The sequence below is a fragment of the Xyrauchen texanus genome, chromosome 31 (genome assembly GCF_025860055.1).
Source record: "Xyrauchen texanus isolate HMW12.3.18 chromosome 31, RBS_HiC_50CHRs, whole genome shotgun sequence".
Lineage (NCBI taxonomy): Eukaryota > Metazoa > Chordata > Actinopteri > Cypriniformes > Catostomidae > Xyrauchen > Xyrauchen texanus.
Window position 1 is genome coordinate 32,670,584 of NC_068306.1, and position 17,540 is coordinate 32,688,123.

General features: G+C 40.2%; 1 protein-coding gene across 1 annotated transcript in view; it reads right to left on the reverse strand.

Annotated features, from left to right (window-relative positions):
• Positions 1-204: 204 nt before the first annotated feature.
• LOC127625423 (BTB/POZ domain-containing protein KCTD16-like) overlaps positions 205-17,540 on the reverse strand; it is a 149,848-nt gene continuing 132,512 nt past the window's right edge. Inside the window, exon 2 of the mRNA XM_052100716.1 lies at positions 205-665. Within this exon, the coding sequence (XP_051956676.1) occupies positions 205-665 (461 nt within the window). The remainder of the gene's footprint in view (positions 666-17,540) is intronic.

Consider the following 17,540-nt stretch of genomic DNA (forward strand, 5'->3'; position numbering starts at 1 on the left):
ATAGGTGTCCAAGAGCAGGGTTGGCTTTCCCTGCTGCAGTTCAAGTCCACATCAAGTGCACCATTTGGGACAGGGCCAAAGTAAAGTCAGAGGCAGTAGTGTGGTGTGTAGTACTACTAGTAGTAAAAATAGCAGTGAAGAACACATACAACATTGTAGCTTTAGCTTTAAAAATTATTTAGAAGTTCTCCAGATTTTTGTTCCTCAAAGACGATATTTGCGTAGGAGGTCGGCCTGCCACATGTACTTGCGCTCTGGAAAGTGATCAGGAATCTTTATCTTGCGGAAGTCCTGGATACACTTTTCTAGCTCCTCTTCCACAGTCAACTTTTCTTTCGCTGGTCGCTTCTTGCAGGTGCTGGTATCTCTTGAGCTTGTGGTAAGGGTTCGGAGAAGATCACTCTTGCGACGCTGCTCAGACTGTTGCTGCTGCAGAAGTTGCTGAACAGGGCCTTTCTTGGGGGGTCGATCCAACGTCTGCACGTGGGACTGCCGGCTGACTGGCCCGCGGATGACTGTACCTTGTGGCGAGCTGGCCTCTGAATGGCTCTCTGAGCTGGAGGTGGAGAGTTCATTAAAGGAGGTTCCACTCTCACCTTCCCCTTCACCTTTGTGACCCTTGCAGCAGCAGTCGCAAGGTGGAGATGACCAGTGGGAAGTTCCACCTGAAACAGAGAAGAGAACAGACTGTTTTTCACGTTTACAAATTGTACCTTCAGGAATACAACAGCTTGTCACTGGGGCAGAAACATGTCAGTTACTAACATGTCAGTCATAAATGTATTGGTACCTTATCTATCCCTAAATTGTACATATTAGTACCTTGAGGTGTAACTATAACCCAGTGAGGAAACAACTACTGTAGTTGTACCCTATGTGATCACAAACAGACCCCTACTATACCCTTTTTTTATATTGTACAGTGCATCTGGAAAGTATTTACTGCCCTTCACTTTTTCCACATTTTGTTATGTACATTTACATTTATGCATTTGACAGACACTTTTATCCAAAGCGACTTACAGAGCACTTATTACAGGGACAATCCCCCCGGAACAACCTGGAGTTAAGTGCCTTGCTCAAGGACACAATGGTGGTGGCCATAGGGTTAGAAACTGTGACCTTCTGATTAACAGCCCTATGCTTTAGCCACTACGCCACCACCACTCCACTACGCCACCACCACTTATTCCAAAATTGATTAAATTCATTATTTTATATATGTGACAACATAAATGTACATAAATATTCACAGCCTTTGCTTAATACTTTGTTGAAGCACCTTTGGGACCAATTACAGCCTCAAGTCTCAAGTGTATGACGCTACAAGCTTGGCACAGCTATTTTTGGGCAGTTTCTCCCATTCTTGCAGGACCTCTCAAGCTCCATCAGGTTGGATGGGGAGCGTCGGTGCACAGCCATTTTCAGATCTCTCCAGAGATGTTCAATCATGTTGAAGTCCGTGCTCTGGCTGGGCCATTCAAGGAAATTCACAGAGTTGTCCCGTAGCCACACCTTTGTTATCTTGGCTGTGTGCTTAGGGTCGTTGTCCTGTTGTAAGATAAACCTTCACCCCAGTCTGAGGTCCAGAGCGCTCTGGAGCAGGTTTTTATCAAAGATGTCTATTGCTGCCTTCATTTTTCCCTTGATCCTGACTAGTCTCCCTCACGATAGTCGAATATAATGACGTCGAGGGTAGGTGAACACGGGAAGAATAGGGGTTTCTCCATGAGCGAGAAAGCTCTTCATGGAGGTTATCAAAGAAGGGAAGGGACTGATGAGGCGTTCCCTTCCATAGATAAATATCTATCCCCTAATTTGGAGGGTTTGGGAGTCTATTTTTGCTAGATAAATATTTATCCCCTAATTTGGAGGGTTTGGGAGTCTATTTTTGGCGTGGCCAGTCCAACTGGCGTCTGGCAACCGCACGAGTAACCACATCGAGCAATCCCTCTGCTGATTTTTTATCGTGGACGGAAAGAGAATCGAGGTCCCCCTCATGAACCGAAGAGGCGTCGGAACGCGCTTCAAGATTATGTGAAGGACCAGCTGAGTTTGGAGAGAGAGCGAGAGAAAGGGACAAACCCGTCTCTTGCTCCTCAGCCAAATCCATGCGAGAGCCCCACGAACTAAGTGTGGATGCTGACTCTCGGAAGCGAGCGAGGCGAGCGCGAAGCAATTGTCAGAAAGCAAATCGCAGTGCTTGCACCTGTCCTGCTGCAACGCGAGAGCAGCGTGCTCTTCCCCTAAACAAACAGAGCAAAACTGTTGCGTGTCCTCTTCGGCTATAGAGCGAGAACAGGGGAACATGCATCGTTTGCCCTGGCTTTCAGTCATTCTCTCTTTTAAATATATATATTATTTTCTTAGAAAGAAGAGGAAAGGAGAAAAGGTTCACTGCACACTGCCTAACAAATTCAAACTCCTAGCAGAGGAAAGAAAGTTGGAGAAGAACTGTCATTAACAACAGTTGATATTACCATCACTTTCCTCACTCTGGAAATGGAAGGTCAAGAGTGCATTGTGTTACATTGTATCCTACACAATTTACTCTGGTTGAACAGCATACTGCTCATTTTTGCAGTTGTATTATGTCATCTGGCTATTCCATGCATACAGAATATTTGCATATCATGCACACACAGTATAAATAGTTCAAAAATAGTATAAGTAATAATAGTATAATCAACCTCATTCTGCAAAATTACTGACAAATGCCATCCACCATCAGACATTTTTTTAATCAATTTAAATGTGTTCACCTTAACCTGTGGCACTACTGATAACGAGTTGGGAAAGCAATGGTCTCAAATCAGAAAGTAATCACGTTTACATAAACATAATGTAGAGTGTGATTCGGAGGTTGAATTTTCCCTCTAAAATAAAATTTTTACTCCACTGATGTTTCGGTTTAGTGTTGGGATTCGGGTTAGGGAGTAGGGTTAATAAAATCTGCATTCTTGTTTATTGTATTTAATCAATTAAAACTAAAAATACAACTTGCTTTTGGCGCTACTCAGTGGACATTTCACCTCAACAACACTTCCAGCTTCGGCCATTGGGGGCAGTTGTTCAAATTTTGGTAATCACAGACGAATTTCAGGTGTAAAACTATTTACTTCCTGTTGCCAAATTCACAGTGTGATCTGCAGAAAATACCGCTAATGTTAAATGGCCACAAGTGAAGAAAGATGCTTTTTGTCTGAAGAATGATGTAGTTAAATGACATAATAACTCGCACTGCACACAGACTTGCGTGTGTTCCAAGACAGGTATGTGTTGCATGCCTCTGAGCAAACAGCGAATCAGACACAAGCATTGTCTGTTCTTAAAAATATAATAAAGTGTGTTTCTTCAAGTGCGTGTCTTCATGACTCACAGCGTTTCTTGTCATGCGTCACTCCAAGACGTCTGTTGTGGGTAGATGGGCAAAATTACACATGCATGAAATACATTTGGACAAGGAGCTCGTGAACTGGATTCAGTTTTGTTTTATTTGGCGGGTGGTGGGTGCTAGTTTCAAACCCTGTCCACTGTTTAATATATTTGGAGACATCCAGGATCCATGGTTTTGCCATTTCCTGATATTGTCGATAATGTCTGTTCGGAATCGGCATTGGGATCAATGTAAGACATCGTTGATATCCGATTACATCATCCTATTGTCCAGCCCTAGCTATAATACCAACCAGTAGGGGGTACTGCTAATAAGCCAAACCATTTGCATCCCTTTGCCATTCCGAACATATCCAGGAAACTGAATTAATCTAGCTGGTGCTTTTAGCAATACATAGTATATTATTTACTGGGACAATGTGTTTCCTCAAGGCAAAAGTGTGAAAAAAGTTGATTTCAATTACCAACTCTGAGCTTTCACCACCATGCCAAAGCACCCCTGCCACACTTTAATCAATGAGTAGTACTAATAAAACCAACAGATAATCACCAGTATATTGGTGTTATGGAGCTGTATTTAATGTAGAACAAAATAAAGGAGAACGAGGATAAATTCATTATCAGTTCTTGAGTATATTATAATCACATTCAGTTGCCACCAAAAGTATTTGGACTCTTATATCATACTAAAAATACATGAATGACACTGCCTTAACAAAATATCAAAGCAAGTGACTTTTTAAGCAAAATTGAGAGGCTTGATATGATAAATGTCTTGGTTAGTTTTGTAACCTCCGTTCCCTGATAGAAGGAATGAGAAGTTGTGTCGATGTATTGACACTAGGGGTCACCGTTGTGAGCCCCAAACACCTCTGATATTTGAGAAAAGGCCAATGGAAATTGGCATGTGTAATTTGCATACCACTCCTCTGGACATACGGGTATAAAAGGAGCCGGCTTGTAACCACTCATTAAGGTTTGTGCTGAGGAGCCGAGACAGAGTGACAATTTCAGCGGGTAGTTCAGTGTTGTGGCAAGAGTGACACAACTTCTCGTTCCCTGGAGGTTACAACAGTAACCAAGACGTTCCCTATCTGTTCACTCAATCGGCGTTGTATCGATTTAGTGACACTAGGGGTCCCTATACAAAATGCCACAACCAACTGAACCGTGTTACGTGGACTGCCGGTGTAGGTAGGCAACTGCATGCTTAATAGCAAGTGCACTCGGCCCCCACTTAACCTTCCCAATGTCCCACAAACGTCGTAAGGTTCCCATACACACGTGGCGCTCCTGGACCACCATGGTGGACATCGCCTGCCCGAGAGCCCGCACCATGATCTTCGTCACCGTTAGGGCGATGTCGGTCACCAAGTGCAGCTCCTGCATCACTCTCGGGTCAGTCTCAGGAGATTCCACCTGGTGGTGGCATTTTGCTGGCACTAGTGCACCGCATCTTCCTTATCCTCTGTTTACACCATGACTGCCAAACATGAGGATAGTAAGAGCGGAGGAACACTGAAGCCGGGTCCGGGCAGTGAAAGGTGCCTGCCACGACTTTGTGAGTTCCTCATGCACTTCTGGGAAGAAAGGAACCGGGGCGGGGCTCGAATATGAGTGGTGCTCTGAGCCCAGAAACAAGTCATCAAGCCGCGAGGGCTCAGGGCAGCGTGGAGGGTTCCACTCGAGCCCAACACTCGAGGCAGCCAGGGCAAACATGGCCATCAGCTCCACATCAGCCTCTGACTATGTGACCACACCCAAAGGTGGGAATCCAGCCGAGTCCTCCATGTCCAATCGTACCAGCCCATTATCCGATGCTGCGATCGAGAGCTCATCCTGCTCTCGAGCCTCAAAAGAGACATTAAACTCATTAAAAAATTAGCTGCCTGTCTCATCCCAGAACTTGACCGGGGCTAATGAGCGTAATTGGGAATGGGAGGTCTGTGGGGTTCACCCGGCAGAACCGCTCCCATTGAGGTCCCCAAATCGCCCCCAGTACTAATACCCATATCACGGGCTGATACCCATAGGCAGAAAGACCGGGGCAGGGAGCGGCTTGGGTGGCACCTTTAAAAAGAAGCTTTCCATCAGTGCTCACTCTTTTAAAGGAATACTCTTTAAGTATACTCTTTTAGTGTAGCTGCCGAAGCACCCAGGTGTGTTCTCTGCACTTATCCATTCGAGAGGGGGAGAACCCGCAGCAATTCGCCATATATCCAACAGCTTAGAATGCTTTGATTTCGAGGTGAATGGAATAGCAGTGGAATATATAGACACCGCTTGGCTCTGAAGAACATATCTGAATGAGTGGTTGCAAGCCGGCTCATTTTATACCCGTATGTCCGGGAGAGTGCAAATTTTTTTTGGCCTTTTCTCAAATTTTAGAGGTGTTGGGGCTCCCAAGGGTGACCCCTAGTGTCACTACATCGACACAATGTTGAGTGAATGACAGCTAGGGAACAATAGATATGCTCTTCAAAATGGAGCCAGGAAAGTATTTGGACACTTTCTGGTTGTCAAACAACTTCCATATTTAATGTGATGAACTACACTTGAGAATATCTCTGCCAGGACACCTGTGCAAACTTGAGGGGAACTGACATCCAAACTCACCTTGACAGCAGTTGCTTAAAAGTCATTGCAAAAATGGCTCAGAAATCTGACCTTTTTCTGACAAAAGGTCGAGCATCTTTTGTTTGCAGATGCAACTTGGTTTGATTTTTGTCATGTAATGCAATGGCATTTAGACATGGCATTTGTAAGTGTGGCTTAAATGTCCAAATAATTTTTGGGGCTGTGCACTGTACATCATGTAGTGCTGATGAAAATCTGTGGAGTGGATGCATTTATTATCATACTATACACTTGTATGTCAAGTACAAAGCACTGCTATCAGGAGTGAGAGACAGATACAGTGTTATTCAGTGTTCCAAATTAAGCCAATTACACAGGCTGTTTTCTGAGGCCTGCCACTGATGAACCGTGTCTGTTATTCTCCAGCACACCGATCTGCGCTATTTCACAACACTGATCCATGTCAGATTTTTAATTATGCAACCTCAATCCATTTGCATTTAATTATGCAAATGAAAGTCAGGGTGTCTCAAATGATTCACAGCGAGAGCGGCTGCACTTGATCAAACCCATTAGCTGCCTATATGGATGTTTACGCACAAAGTCAGGGCCACATAGTCATAATTAAGTGTAATATAATAGGTAATTTTGCAGTTGTGGGTATAAAAAAAAAAAAAACAAGATAAAGAATTTAGTCCAGATTTGGCATGAATAGATCCACAGTGTGATATGAGCATCTCCTAAAGTGCAACACAATAGGAGTGCATACAAATATCCCATTCTCTGGACTTAAATGCCCTTGGCTTAAAATATAACAGTTGATAAAGTGACTGATCAGATGATAAAAATACAGTATATATAATAATTTTCATATTTCCTGAAGGAAAAATGTCTTAGGTAACAATTAAAAAATACAAATAGTTGTTGTAGTCCCTATCTGTCACTCACTCGATGTTGTGTCACTTAACCCAAAACACCACAACCAACTGAACTGTGTTACGTGGACTGCCGGTGCAGGTGCAGGTAGGCCACCGAGTGCTTAACAGCAAGTGCACTCGGCCCCCACTTAACCTTCCCAATGTCCCACAAACGTCGTAAGGTCCCCATACACAAAATAAAGTGTTGGGGGGTGGGGTCAGGATGCATTTACAATGGGAACAGGCCGTGCCAGCCGCTTTGGCATTTTCTCTTCTATTTCTCCCACCAAAAATGTAAAATCATTCAGCTGGGTCCAGATGTATTCGCGTCAGGGAAGGTGTTCTTTCTCACAATAGGAAAAGACACCACGGAGACCACATCCTGCCCGATGGAGAATATGTATATGTGGAAAGAGGCCCCCACGGTAGGTCCTTCCAAAGAGGGGAGGAGGTCTACAAACGCAGCGACTGGGGGCAGAGGAGGCTCTGATCGAGGGAAGACATGGGTTTGCCGACAGGAAATACCGTGGAAAAACACATCACATGGGGTTACCACAGAAATCCACACATGTGGAGAACCTACCCAAATACAAAGCATACCAATGCAAGTACTGTGCCTGGCATAAAATTTCTATAGTAAAATGCTGTGCTCGGCAACTGACCTTGTCCTTTGGCAACGAAGGTTACGGCGCGGTCTCTCAGGTGGGTAGGACCTACCACGGGACTTCTCCACATGACATACTTCTGACTGGACTCGGCAAGACCATGTGAAGTATTTCCACTTAACAAAGTACACCCCCCCCACCACCCCGTGGTGTCTTCCCTTTGGGAGTGACACCCCACAACGCAGACACTGGCATCCCAGTCGGTTAGCGAATTCTCTTTTTTTTGTGAGAAAAAGAAAGAAAAAAGAGGGAAAACAGACACGACTAGGACAAGAATGTCCCTATCCTTTTGGATAGTCGACTCATCCCCAAAGGTCTGTTTGACACTCACACTAGCATCAGGAAAGGTTACGGGCCAGCCCGATGCGCTGGCTATGCGGCACACAGCAGTCTGCCCATCTCGCACCGCCAATCCACGTAACCCAGTTCAGCCAGTAGTGCTGTTTTTGTAGGGGCCCCTAGTGTCACTACATCATCAACGTCGCTACATCATCAACGTCGAGTGAGTGACAGATAGGGAACGTCCTGGTTACTTTCGTAACCTCCGTTCCCTGAAGGATGTTCCCTCCTGCCACAACGCTGAACTACCCGCTGAAATGGCCGGGCCCTTATTCTCAGCTCCTCAGCACAAAACCTAATGAGCGGTCCCCTCCATTTTTAGCCATATGTCCGGGGGAGGGGCATGCAAATACCACTTGCCAATTCCTATTGGCCTTTTATCAAAGATCAGAGGTGTCTAGGGCTCTCAAGTGTCACTACATCGACACAACGTCTCGTTCCCTCCATCAGAGAATGGAGGTTACAAAAGTAACCAGGACGTTTTATGTGAACTTTTCTAAAAGCTTTTCTAGATCTAAATAATCTACTATAAATAAAACTCATCTGCAATCAATTTTTAATTACATTTTATTAACAGTTATACACAAAACTTTCAAGTAATATTTATATTGCAGCATTACAAAACATAATATTATCAGCCCTTTGCCAGCTATTGATTACTTAGTTATTAATCTATTAATTATCTCTTAATCAGGGTGAATTACAACAGAGTTCACAAGGTGCATTGTCAAACACAGCGGTAAGCAGCAATAAAATATAAGATGTTCATTTTCTGCAAGGAAACTACTTCGCAATAACACTATTGATCCCACGCAAGCAATACAGACCTCTTCAGAAATGGCCAAATTGTGCAATAAAACAAGTGTGCTTTGTTGCAAAAGTGTCTGTCAAAACCTCTAAGGCTTTTTCTCTTCAGGCAAACATAATGTAGTATAAATAATAAAAAAAACAATTGACTACAGCTACCAATGCAACATGTTAATTTAGTACAATTAATTTTTAAAAGTAACACTAATAATTTACATATTTAATCATGCCCCCTGACCAGAACATAAATTCTCTACTAAGCTTTCAAACTACACTTAACCAAGAGCAAGCATCACAAAATAAGTAAGGAGCCATCCACGAGGTTGCGTTCCGTTTTTAAAAAATAGCTTGGAGCGCAATAGGATGGAAGTGTGCAAAGGTCTTGTTATGCGTTTTTTCAAAGTTGAACAACTGTATTTTTAACTTGATGTGGTGTTCAAAGCAACCTAGTCTCATGACAAGTCATAATAAAAGTACAAGAATGTGAGAAAAGGCTTTTACTTCCATAGAGAAAAATAAAATTACAAAAGTACAACTGTAAAATCTATTTTCTTTTCTCTTTATATCATTATATCTCTCCTAAAATTGACCTCATACATTCCCTTCCAGATGGACTTTGTTCCCTTCTCACTCAAAGCGCTCGTACTTGTTGAAGAGTGCCGTGCTGTCATTGCAACCATGATACGTTCCGTTTCCGTTTGTCCTATGAAGGTCATCTCATTTAAGCCAGGCTTGTTTAAAGGAGGACACTTGGTATACTGCAGCCTTCAATGGATGCATACTACCTAGCACGCACACACACACTGGTTCAGTAAAGGCCAAACCAAAGTGACAGGGACTGCATTTTTTATTATATGGCAGAGATATCTCTGGAATTCATTTGTGTCACTCAGTATGAAAAGAGACCTTTGATCGGTGAGTCGAGGCCTCATAATTAATGTTTTGAAAAATGGGCCCTGACTTGACAAAACAGCTATAGGCCAATTTTCTTGTCTAAACGGAATTAACAGAATGCACCATAGTAGTGTTGACAAATGGCATACATTTAAAACCTTCTTGGTGGATAATATGGTCAGCCACTGGTAAAAATTTGGTATGTTAATGTACTTTTACTGTATATATATATATATGATTTAATATTTGACTTGATTTGGGATCTTAGCCCATTACTTATGCCATAATGCAGGGGTCTTCAACCATTTTCAGGCCAAGGACCCCTTGGTATGTAAAGAGATGGAGCAGGGACTCCCGTTGCATATTGTCTGAAAATTGAGTGTTGCATTTTATGCCTATAAAAACGTGTATGGTACCATATTATTGTATGTAAATATTTTACAATGTTTACATCGCAAAGCCATTAAATAATCATTAAATCAAATATAGCAGAGGTCTGCAACATTTTTGCTATGAAGTGCTATTTTTAAATTTCCTTTGTATTCACTGTGCCACACCCCCTCCAAAAAATAAAATAAAACAGATAGACAGACAGAACATGTCCATTCAGAATAAAAAAATAAACTTCTATAAGGTTTTCTGTGGGAGAAAAACTTTGTAATGAGGAAAAAAATGACTCTATGCATCTGTAATTATGTTGATTTGACAGTCACCGTCAGTGCAGCCTATGGCATCTTGATTATCTCAGCAGTAACTATATATTTAGACATATATTACATATACATATATATTAAGTATAGACTATTGTTCTGAAAGCAAAAAGCAACTAATAATACAAGAAACATTAGGCTGACATCCACACACCACAAAAAACGCAAAGCAGATGTGTTTACTTATGAAACCCTCTACAGCAGCACTGTACCTGATTAGTGTTGTGTTATGAGCAGCTCATAATGAGCATGGGCGATGGGATAATTTCGTTAAACATTTACAATATTGAATTGACAAAGTTTAACAAAATTGAGTTGAGAATGTTCAGCATTCCATTTAGTTCAAATCTAAATAAAACGGAATGCACGAATATGAGGAAAGATTATTGCAAGAGGAATATTTGGCATGCAGGTTCAAGGGGCTTCAGAATGTGGATGGGCTAAAATACTTACTCCTCTCTCGCCAGGGATGTGTGAGCGTTAGGAAAAGTGCGAGGTGATCATCTGTGTTCCACGACTACTACCAGGTCCTTAAATAATGTATATCGTACTATGCGTATAGGAAGTGTCGGTACTGTCTCTCGCTCACGTGCAAGTGATTATTATGAGTGCCCTTGGTGGATCAAACAATAATTTGTGTACCCCCTGCATTAACACCGCAGATCCCCTATTGAAGACCCTTGCCATAATAAAGTGTTTCCCAACCACTGTGCCACAGAATCAAATTCCACAAAATAAATAAATGCATGAAAAATTAAATAATAAATTCAGGGATACAAACTCCTCACCTTTCTGAGAACTTCACCGTTTTGAAACCATAATCGGTCACTTTTGTGATTGTGAAGAGCAGTGATTAATGTGCAAAAGTGACTGATATTTATACGCATTAAGGGTCTTTCTCATGACTCGTGTCAGCGCTGCAGAATACACTGAAGTCTATGAAGTGACGCCACTTTACATCAAAGTGATTTACACACACGTTTTTGCTTCACCAATAATGTCTTTGAGAGTTCTACGCAACAAGAAATATTTAAAAACTGTCCAAAATTTGTGAAGAGACATTGAATGTCACATAATTTCTTTTAATTATATATTACCTTATTGTTTAGGAGTATCAGTGACCCCAGTTATTTAACTAATTTAAATTCACCAAGAAAACGCTTAGACCTAAACATAAACTGCTTTTTTAAATGGCAAACTCGTAAAATCGCCTGGATGCTGGGTTCAGCCTCCAGAACCAAATTGCCACGAGAAGTCCGCTGTCCAAGGCAAAAATGCAAAATCTAATGACAATTGCCTCAGCATTAGTCTCCCTTGATGCATTTACAGGTTACGTACAGGTACGGAATTTAAGTCAATGTGGACCTGGAGGAAGTTTTGAGTTGTCGATTGAGTTCTGTTCAGTTAATTTAAATATATGTTTCGTTTATATTTTAATTGTATTTGTTTTTTGTAATATTGCATTCATATGTTGTGTTTTAGTGGCCTCCACTGTCACTGCGGGGAAAAATCATTCATCTGCTTTGTGTAGTGTCTCTGTTGTTCATCTGTTCTCTTCATAAATAAATGCATAATCTGCTATATCAGATTATGCAGAAATCAGAAATGTGATTTGAATAGAATTTCAAAATAAATATAAATGTAGCTAAATGGATTTTTAAAGTCATATTTCATGTGATTTTTTGCTGTTCAGACTTGCAAATTATGATCGGATTACAATCGGATATGCACAAAAAAAATATTTGGACTGACGGTCTGGACATAGCTTAGGTGTGTTAAACGGCTTTCTATTAAAGGAATATTCTGGGTTCAATAAGTTAATCTCAATCAAAAGCATTTGCATAATATTGATTACTACAACAATTAATTTGGACTTTTCTTGTAAAAACAAAAGCAAAAATCGAAGTGACAGTGAGGTACTAGCAATGGAAGTGAATGAGGCCAATTTCTGGAGGGTTTAAACAGAAATCTGAAGCTTATAATTTTATAAAAGTACTTATATTAATTCTTCTGTTAAAACTCATGTATTATTGACCTGTAAAGTTTTTAAATCATAATTGTTACAGTCGTTGTAGGGTTTGTTGACATTACATTATCATGGCAACGAAGTTGTAAAATTGGCAAAATCTTTACACAGAAAAGTTTAGCAAGTGATTTTATCACACTAAAATCATGTTAACATGCATATTGTTTTTGTCTTGTGGCCATACTTTTGAAACAGTGAGTATGTTAAGGTAAAAAAAATTGGCCCCATTCACTTACATTGTAAGTGCCTCACTGTAACCAGGATTTGAAAAAAAATTTAAGAAAAGGAGGGGCAGGACAAAATATAATTATGTGGTAATCAACATTATGCCAAAAATGCTGTTGACTGAGCTTAATTTGTATTGAACCTGGAATATTCCTTTAAATCCTTAAACGGTCTAAGGAAAATAGCGTTTTCAATTTTGGGTAAGTTACTCTAAATAAAAGTTATTAATTACGAACTACTAATAACATATTTTACACTGTAATTAGATTACTGTACTAATTACTCTGTCTGAAAAGTAATTTCATTATCAGCCTCAACCAGATGAAAAATACAAGGATAGACATGAAATTGTTCTTTTAATTCTTTCAAATAAATCATATAAAACCAAATAAATGATTCAGGAACTGGCCAAAGAATTTAAGGGGGATGCATTAAATTACAAAACATATATTTTTACATTTTACACCAATTTAACCATTGTTGTATATAGAATTATTCTATAGTCTACACAGTATTTAATGAAATTACATCAGAACTAATTCAATTATAGAAAAAAAAAATTTCAATGAAAAAGTAATTTAATTACAGAAATTAGCCAACACTAATGATGTTTCAGAATGCCTCTTTCAAAAAAGGAAGTACATGTAAATGGGGACAATGTTGTAATGTCTGGATAAATGTTTAACCTAAACAGGGGGCCTATTATTAAAAGATCTAAATCAAAATATTATTTATGAATATAATTTGTAAATTTTAAATACACATTTTTGAAATCCAAATCTAGAACTAACTATTGAACTAGTCTGCAAACTGTGTTAGGTGGAGTCGACCAGCAAGCATGCATGAAGTAACTTTTTTTTTAACTTGCCTGAAAGAACTGGGCAATTTGTAGAAAGCAACAATTAACCACAACCATAAACCACACTAATTTCTGCTAGGTGTCAATGTATAAGTTATGTTATGAAACATATGGGTCAAATATTCAGCACACCCTCTTTATTATATAAATCGATTCTACTTTAAAAGCTAGTTGAGTATTAGGGTTAAGCGTAGGGTGGTAGGTTTTGTCTCTTTAAAACTCGATAGAGCATTACAATCACAAATCTCATCTCTTTGGGAGAACATATAACTTGCTGTTAGTGCTACTCAGTGGACATTTCACATTGAAACTGCCGCAAAACTTGTAAGGAACCACATAATAGCATTTAGCAAAACATGTCATAACAGTCACATCCTTTTATAAGACTGCAAATAAAGCACACTTTCCCTTGAGGAAACCATAATCTGTGGCACTAATAAAGCATCAAGAAATCAGATCATTCATGCTTCTGTCTGAACTCCAGGAGCCACTGACTGCCACAATCACCTCACCATTTATAGCTCGTCTGTGATGGCAGAAGCCCTCGCTACAACAGCTGATGGGGGCACCACCTCTGTCACAGCATCCCACCCTCTGTGTGCTGACCGTCAAGCCCAAATCAATCTGCTATTCCAACACAGAGCCCGATCTGTCCGCCCGGCCACATACTCATCTGTCTTCACCCATACTTCGCCAGTATCAATACATCTGTCTGAGCCATTGGCCTGCGATTGATTCTTGTCATACAGCAGGGCGACACACTGAAAATGGCAGGGGAAGATGAACATTGGCGCTGTCATACGAGGAGATAATCTCTGTTATTGTCATTTGTTTTGCTTGGCGGTGTTACATCTCCGATGCACAGGTTTTTAACCAGTTGGAACAGTGTATCTTATGCCTGGCCTTCTTCCTGAACTATGATTCTGAGGAATTAAAAGGAGATACTAGCAATATCAAAACAATTGTTAAGGCAGCAATAACAAACAAATTACCCTTAAGTACATATACGGTATGTTTCGCCAAATAATCACAATCACAAATGGATCTACAAAATACCCAGATGTGTAAAATTGTCAATGCATTGTCAAGACAATTAGACATTATATTTTGATGTTTTATTTTTCACTAATAAAAGAGACAAGGCAACAACTGATGGAAAGGTATTCATTACTTCCATACTGAAATTAGATGAGACAAAATTGGCTGTCATATATTGAGCAGCACATTGAAACATTTATTTTGCTGCCAACAGATTTCATTTTAACAGTATCAAGACTACTTTATCATATTTTGTTATGGATTGAGTTCTGTACACATTAGATCTCAATAAACATTTCTCTTGAGAAACAAATTGCTGTATTTAATGAGTATTTTAGATGTTCTGTTAGTCAGTCACAGCATGAGCAAATCTTATAAAGCCTTTTGCTTTGCTGTCTGAAAGACATTCATGAATAACTTTTGAGCAAATTCTTGCATCGGACGTCGCTTTTAAGTACAACTCAGCTACCCTTGATGTACCGGAATGTCTGTGTGTATGGCAGTGTGCTCATCCATGTGTCCTCTTACATTCCTGCCGAGCATCAGGACGGTCTCCATGCACATTGTAAGCAAGACTGCCTCAACTGCTGAGCAATATGCCAGCTGTCAGCCAGACCTGCTGTGCTCTCACTGTACTGATGGAGTTATCTTAATTAGGCCCATCTATTTCTAGCCATGAACGCAGAGACATATTGGCTATTTACACTTTGCTTCATAGTTTTATGCATTTTAAATATTGATTGACTTTTGACAAAGCATTTGGCATTATATGTCTACAATGGTTGTCCTTAATGTTTAAATGCATTCTTTTAGGGCTGGGTATTGATACAGATTACCTGATTCAATTCGATTCAGAGTCGCAAGCTCTCAATTCGATTAGTTTCCGATTATATTAAATTCAATATCGATTCATATGGATTTATTTAAGTTATAATGTACCTTTTGCTCGCATATAAAATAAATGATCTCCTAGCTAATCCTGTTAATTATACAGGGGACCTTTTAACTAGGTATATTAGGAAATTGCAAATTTGGTCACATTTTGGCATTTAAAAAATTTACAAATAAATGTATTCAATCAATAAATAATTTATCATATTTTTATATATTTTTGTTACGTATTTATTGTTTAATTACATAGTTAGTACTATTTACAAGTATGAACATGGATTTGTTGAACACGTGCTAAAACTGGTACTGTCTCTTAAACAGCATTTTTTTTGTAATTAGTGTATTAAAAGAGACAAATGAGTTCCGTGGATCTCGTCTTGGACACACATTACATGGAACAGCTTTTAATCTCAACACGCTGTGAAAGGATCTTGCTTCTAAAAACGTAATGATTAAACTACACAATCAATGGTGAGTGAAATGTAAACATTTACCAGCCAGTTGACAAATATATTAACTTCAGTCGCATAGCGGGAAATTTGGTTGCAAATGCAAATGATTCCCTTTCAGAGAACTCGAGCTGTCACATGGTCAGAGGCCCTTATACTATCACTCCAATTTATTTGCTGATGGCGCTTAAGTGACCCTCCTTAGGGAGCTACGTCACAACCACCATTAAGGCATTCACTTTCATGCCATCGAGTCAGATTTTCTGTTCTTTAGTGCTTGAATTGTCTAAGCCTGTGTTTGTGTCTGGCACCTCACGTTGAAGCAAGGATTCTTTTTATCCCTTTTGAGTGGCAAACACGTAAGGACACATTACTCATTTCAATGTGAATTTTTTTTAACATTACAAGGGGCTAACGAGGACAACAGTGCTGAATTGAGGCTTGCAATTTCTCATCACGAGGTGTTATCCCCACTTGTTCCAGTTCTACGGCCTCCAGATTTGGAGCTCTGTGTGCTGGAGTCATTTGGGATTTCGGCTTTGTGTCTGAGAAGATAGAAGTGGAGAACAGGATTCCTCCTCGTGTTTGTCGTCCTCGACCTGAATGAAAGAGTGAGTCTCATCAGACATGCTCTGAATCCTAGCTCGGTGGCCACTTTCTGATGAACAATGTGTGTGAAAGATATTGTGTATCATGAGCCGTCGCGATTAAAAAAAGCGGTATGAGAGAGTTCGTCATTGGAAGGTAAGGAAACTTTTGTCCCTTTGTCCCTATTGTCTATTTCTGTGTCGTTCTGGGAAAATGTACACGAATAAGGCAATGGAGGAGTGGCCTCTGCTTCTCTCTCCCCTCCCCATTCGTAGCTAACTGCTCTTGGTGGAGGGGATCATGCATGGACTGGTGAGCCTGGCCGCAGAACGAGGGAGCTGGAATAAGAGAATATTTCCCAAATGAGTAATGGTGAACCAACACACAGAGTGCTTCGTCTGTAGCATTATTCTCTCAGGATTCTATCAGGAGATGTGAGGTATTTTAACTAGAGTTTTCTTTTGCCTGTTTCGTGGATCGGCCATTCTGGCGAGAGAAGAGACATACACTGCTATCTCTGCTCAGCATGGATGTTGCTCTTTTCAGACAGCTGTTGGATCTACACACAGTAAACTTGCAGTCCAACCAAGCACATCGCATTAAAGAATCCCTTTGAGTTCACTGGCTCTGCTTGGACTTTTCCTCGATATCCCCACCACGGCGGAGTTGGTAAAAGTGATGCCTTTGTTTGTGAGGGTGATAGACAATGGACTTTTTGCCTCCTTCTACGAATCGAGGTTAGCAAATGCTCCCCCCACAAGTATAGTTTGAATAACATAAAAAAACTAATTCTAATAATTATTGAGCATGACAATATTTTCTATCCTGTGTACAAAAGCAAGTACTATACGTTGTTCCCCCATTATATGATGGGAACGGTTTAGTGTCTAACACTTTTTTCAGTACACCAATTTAACTCAGTTTCCACCATAATTTGTGCTGGTGAATAAGCATTGAATATTTTCAGCTTGATTTTTGCCTCCATGACCAAGGGTCTCTTGGCAACCGAATATAACTTTTATAACTTTTTTAAATATAAAGTTTACACATGAGCCTGACAAGCTTGTTTTGCTTTGAGCCCCATTCTTTGAATGAAATTGGACCATATAAATATTTCAGTTTCTCCCCTTTGCCCACCTGTCAATATCTGGATGAGGTC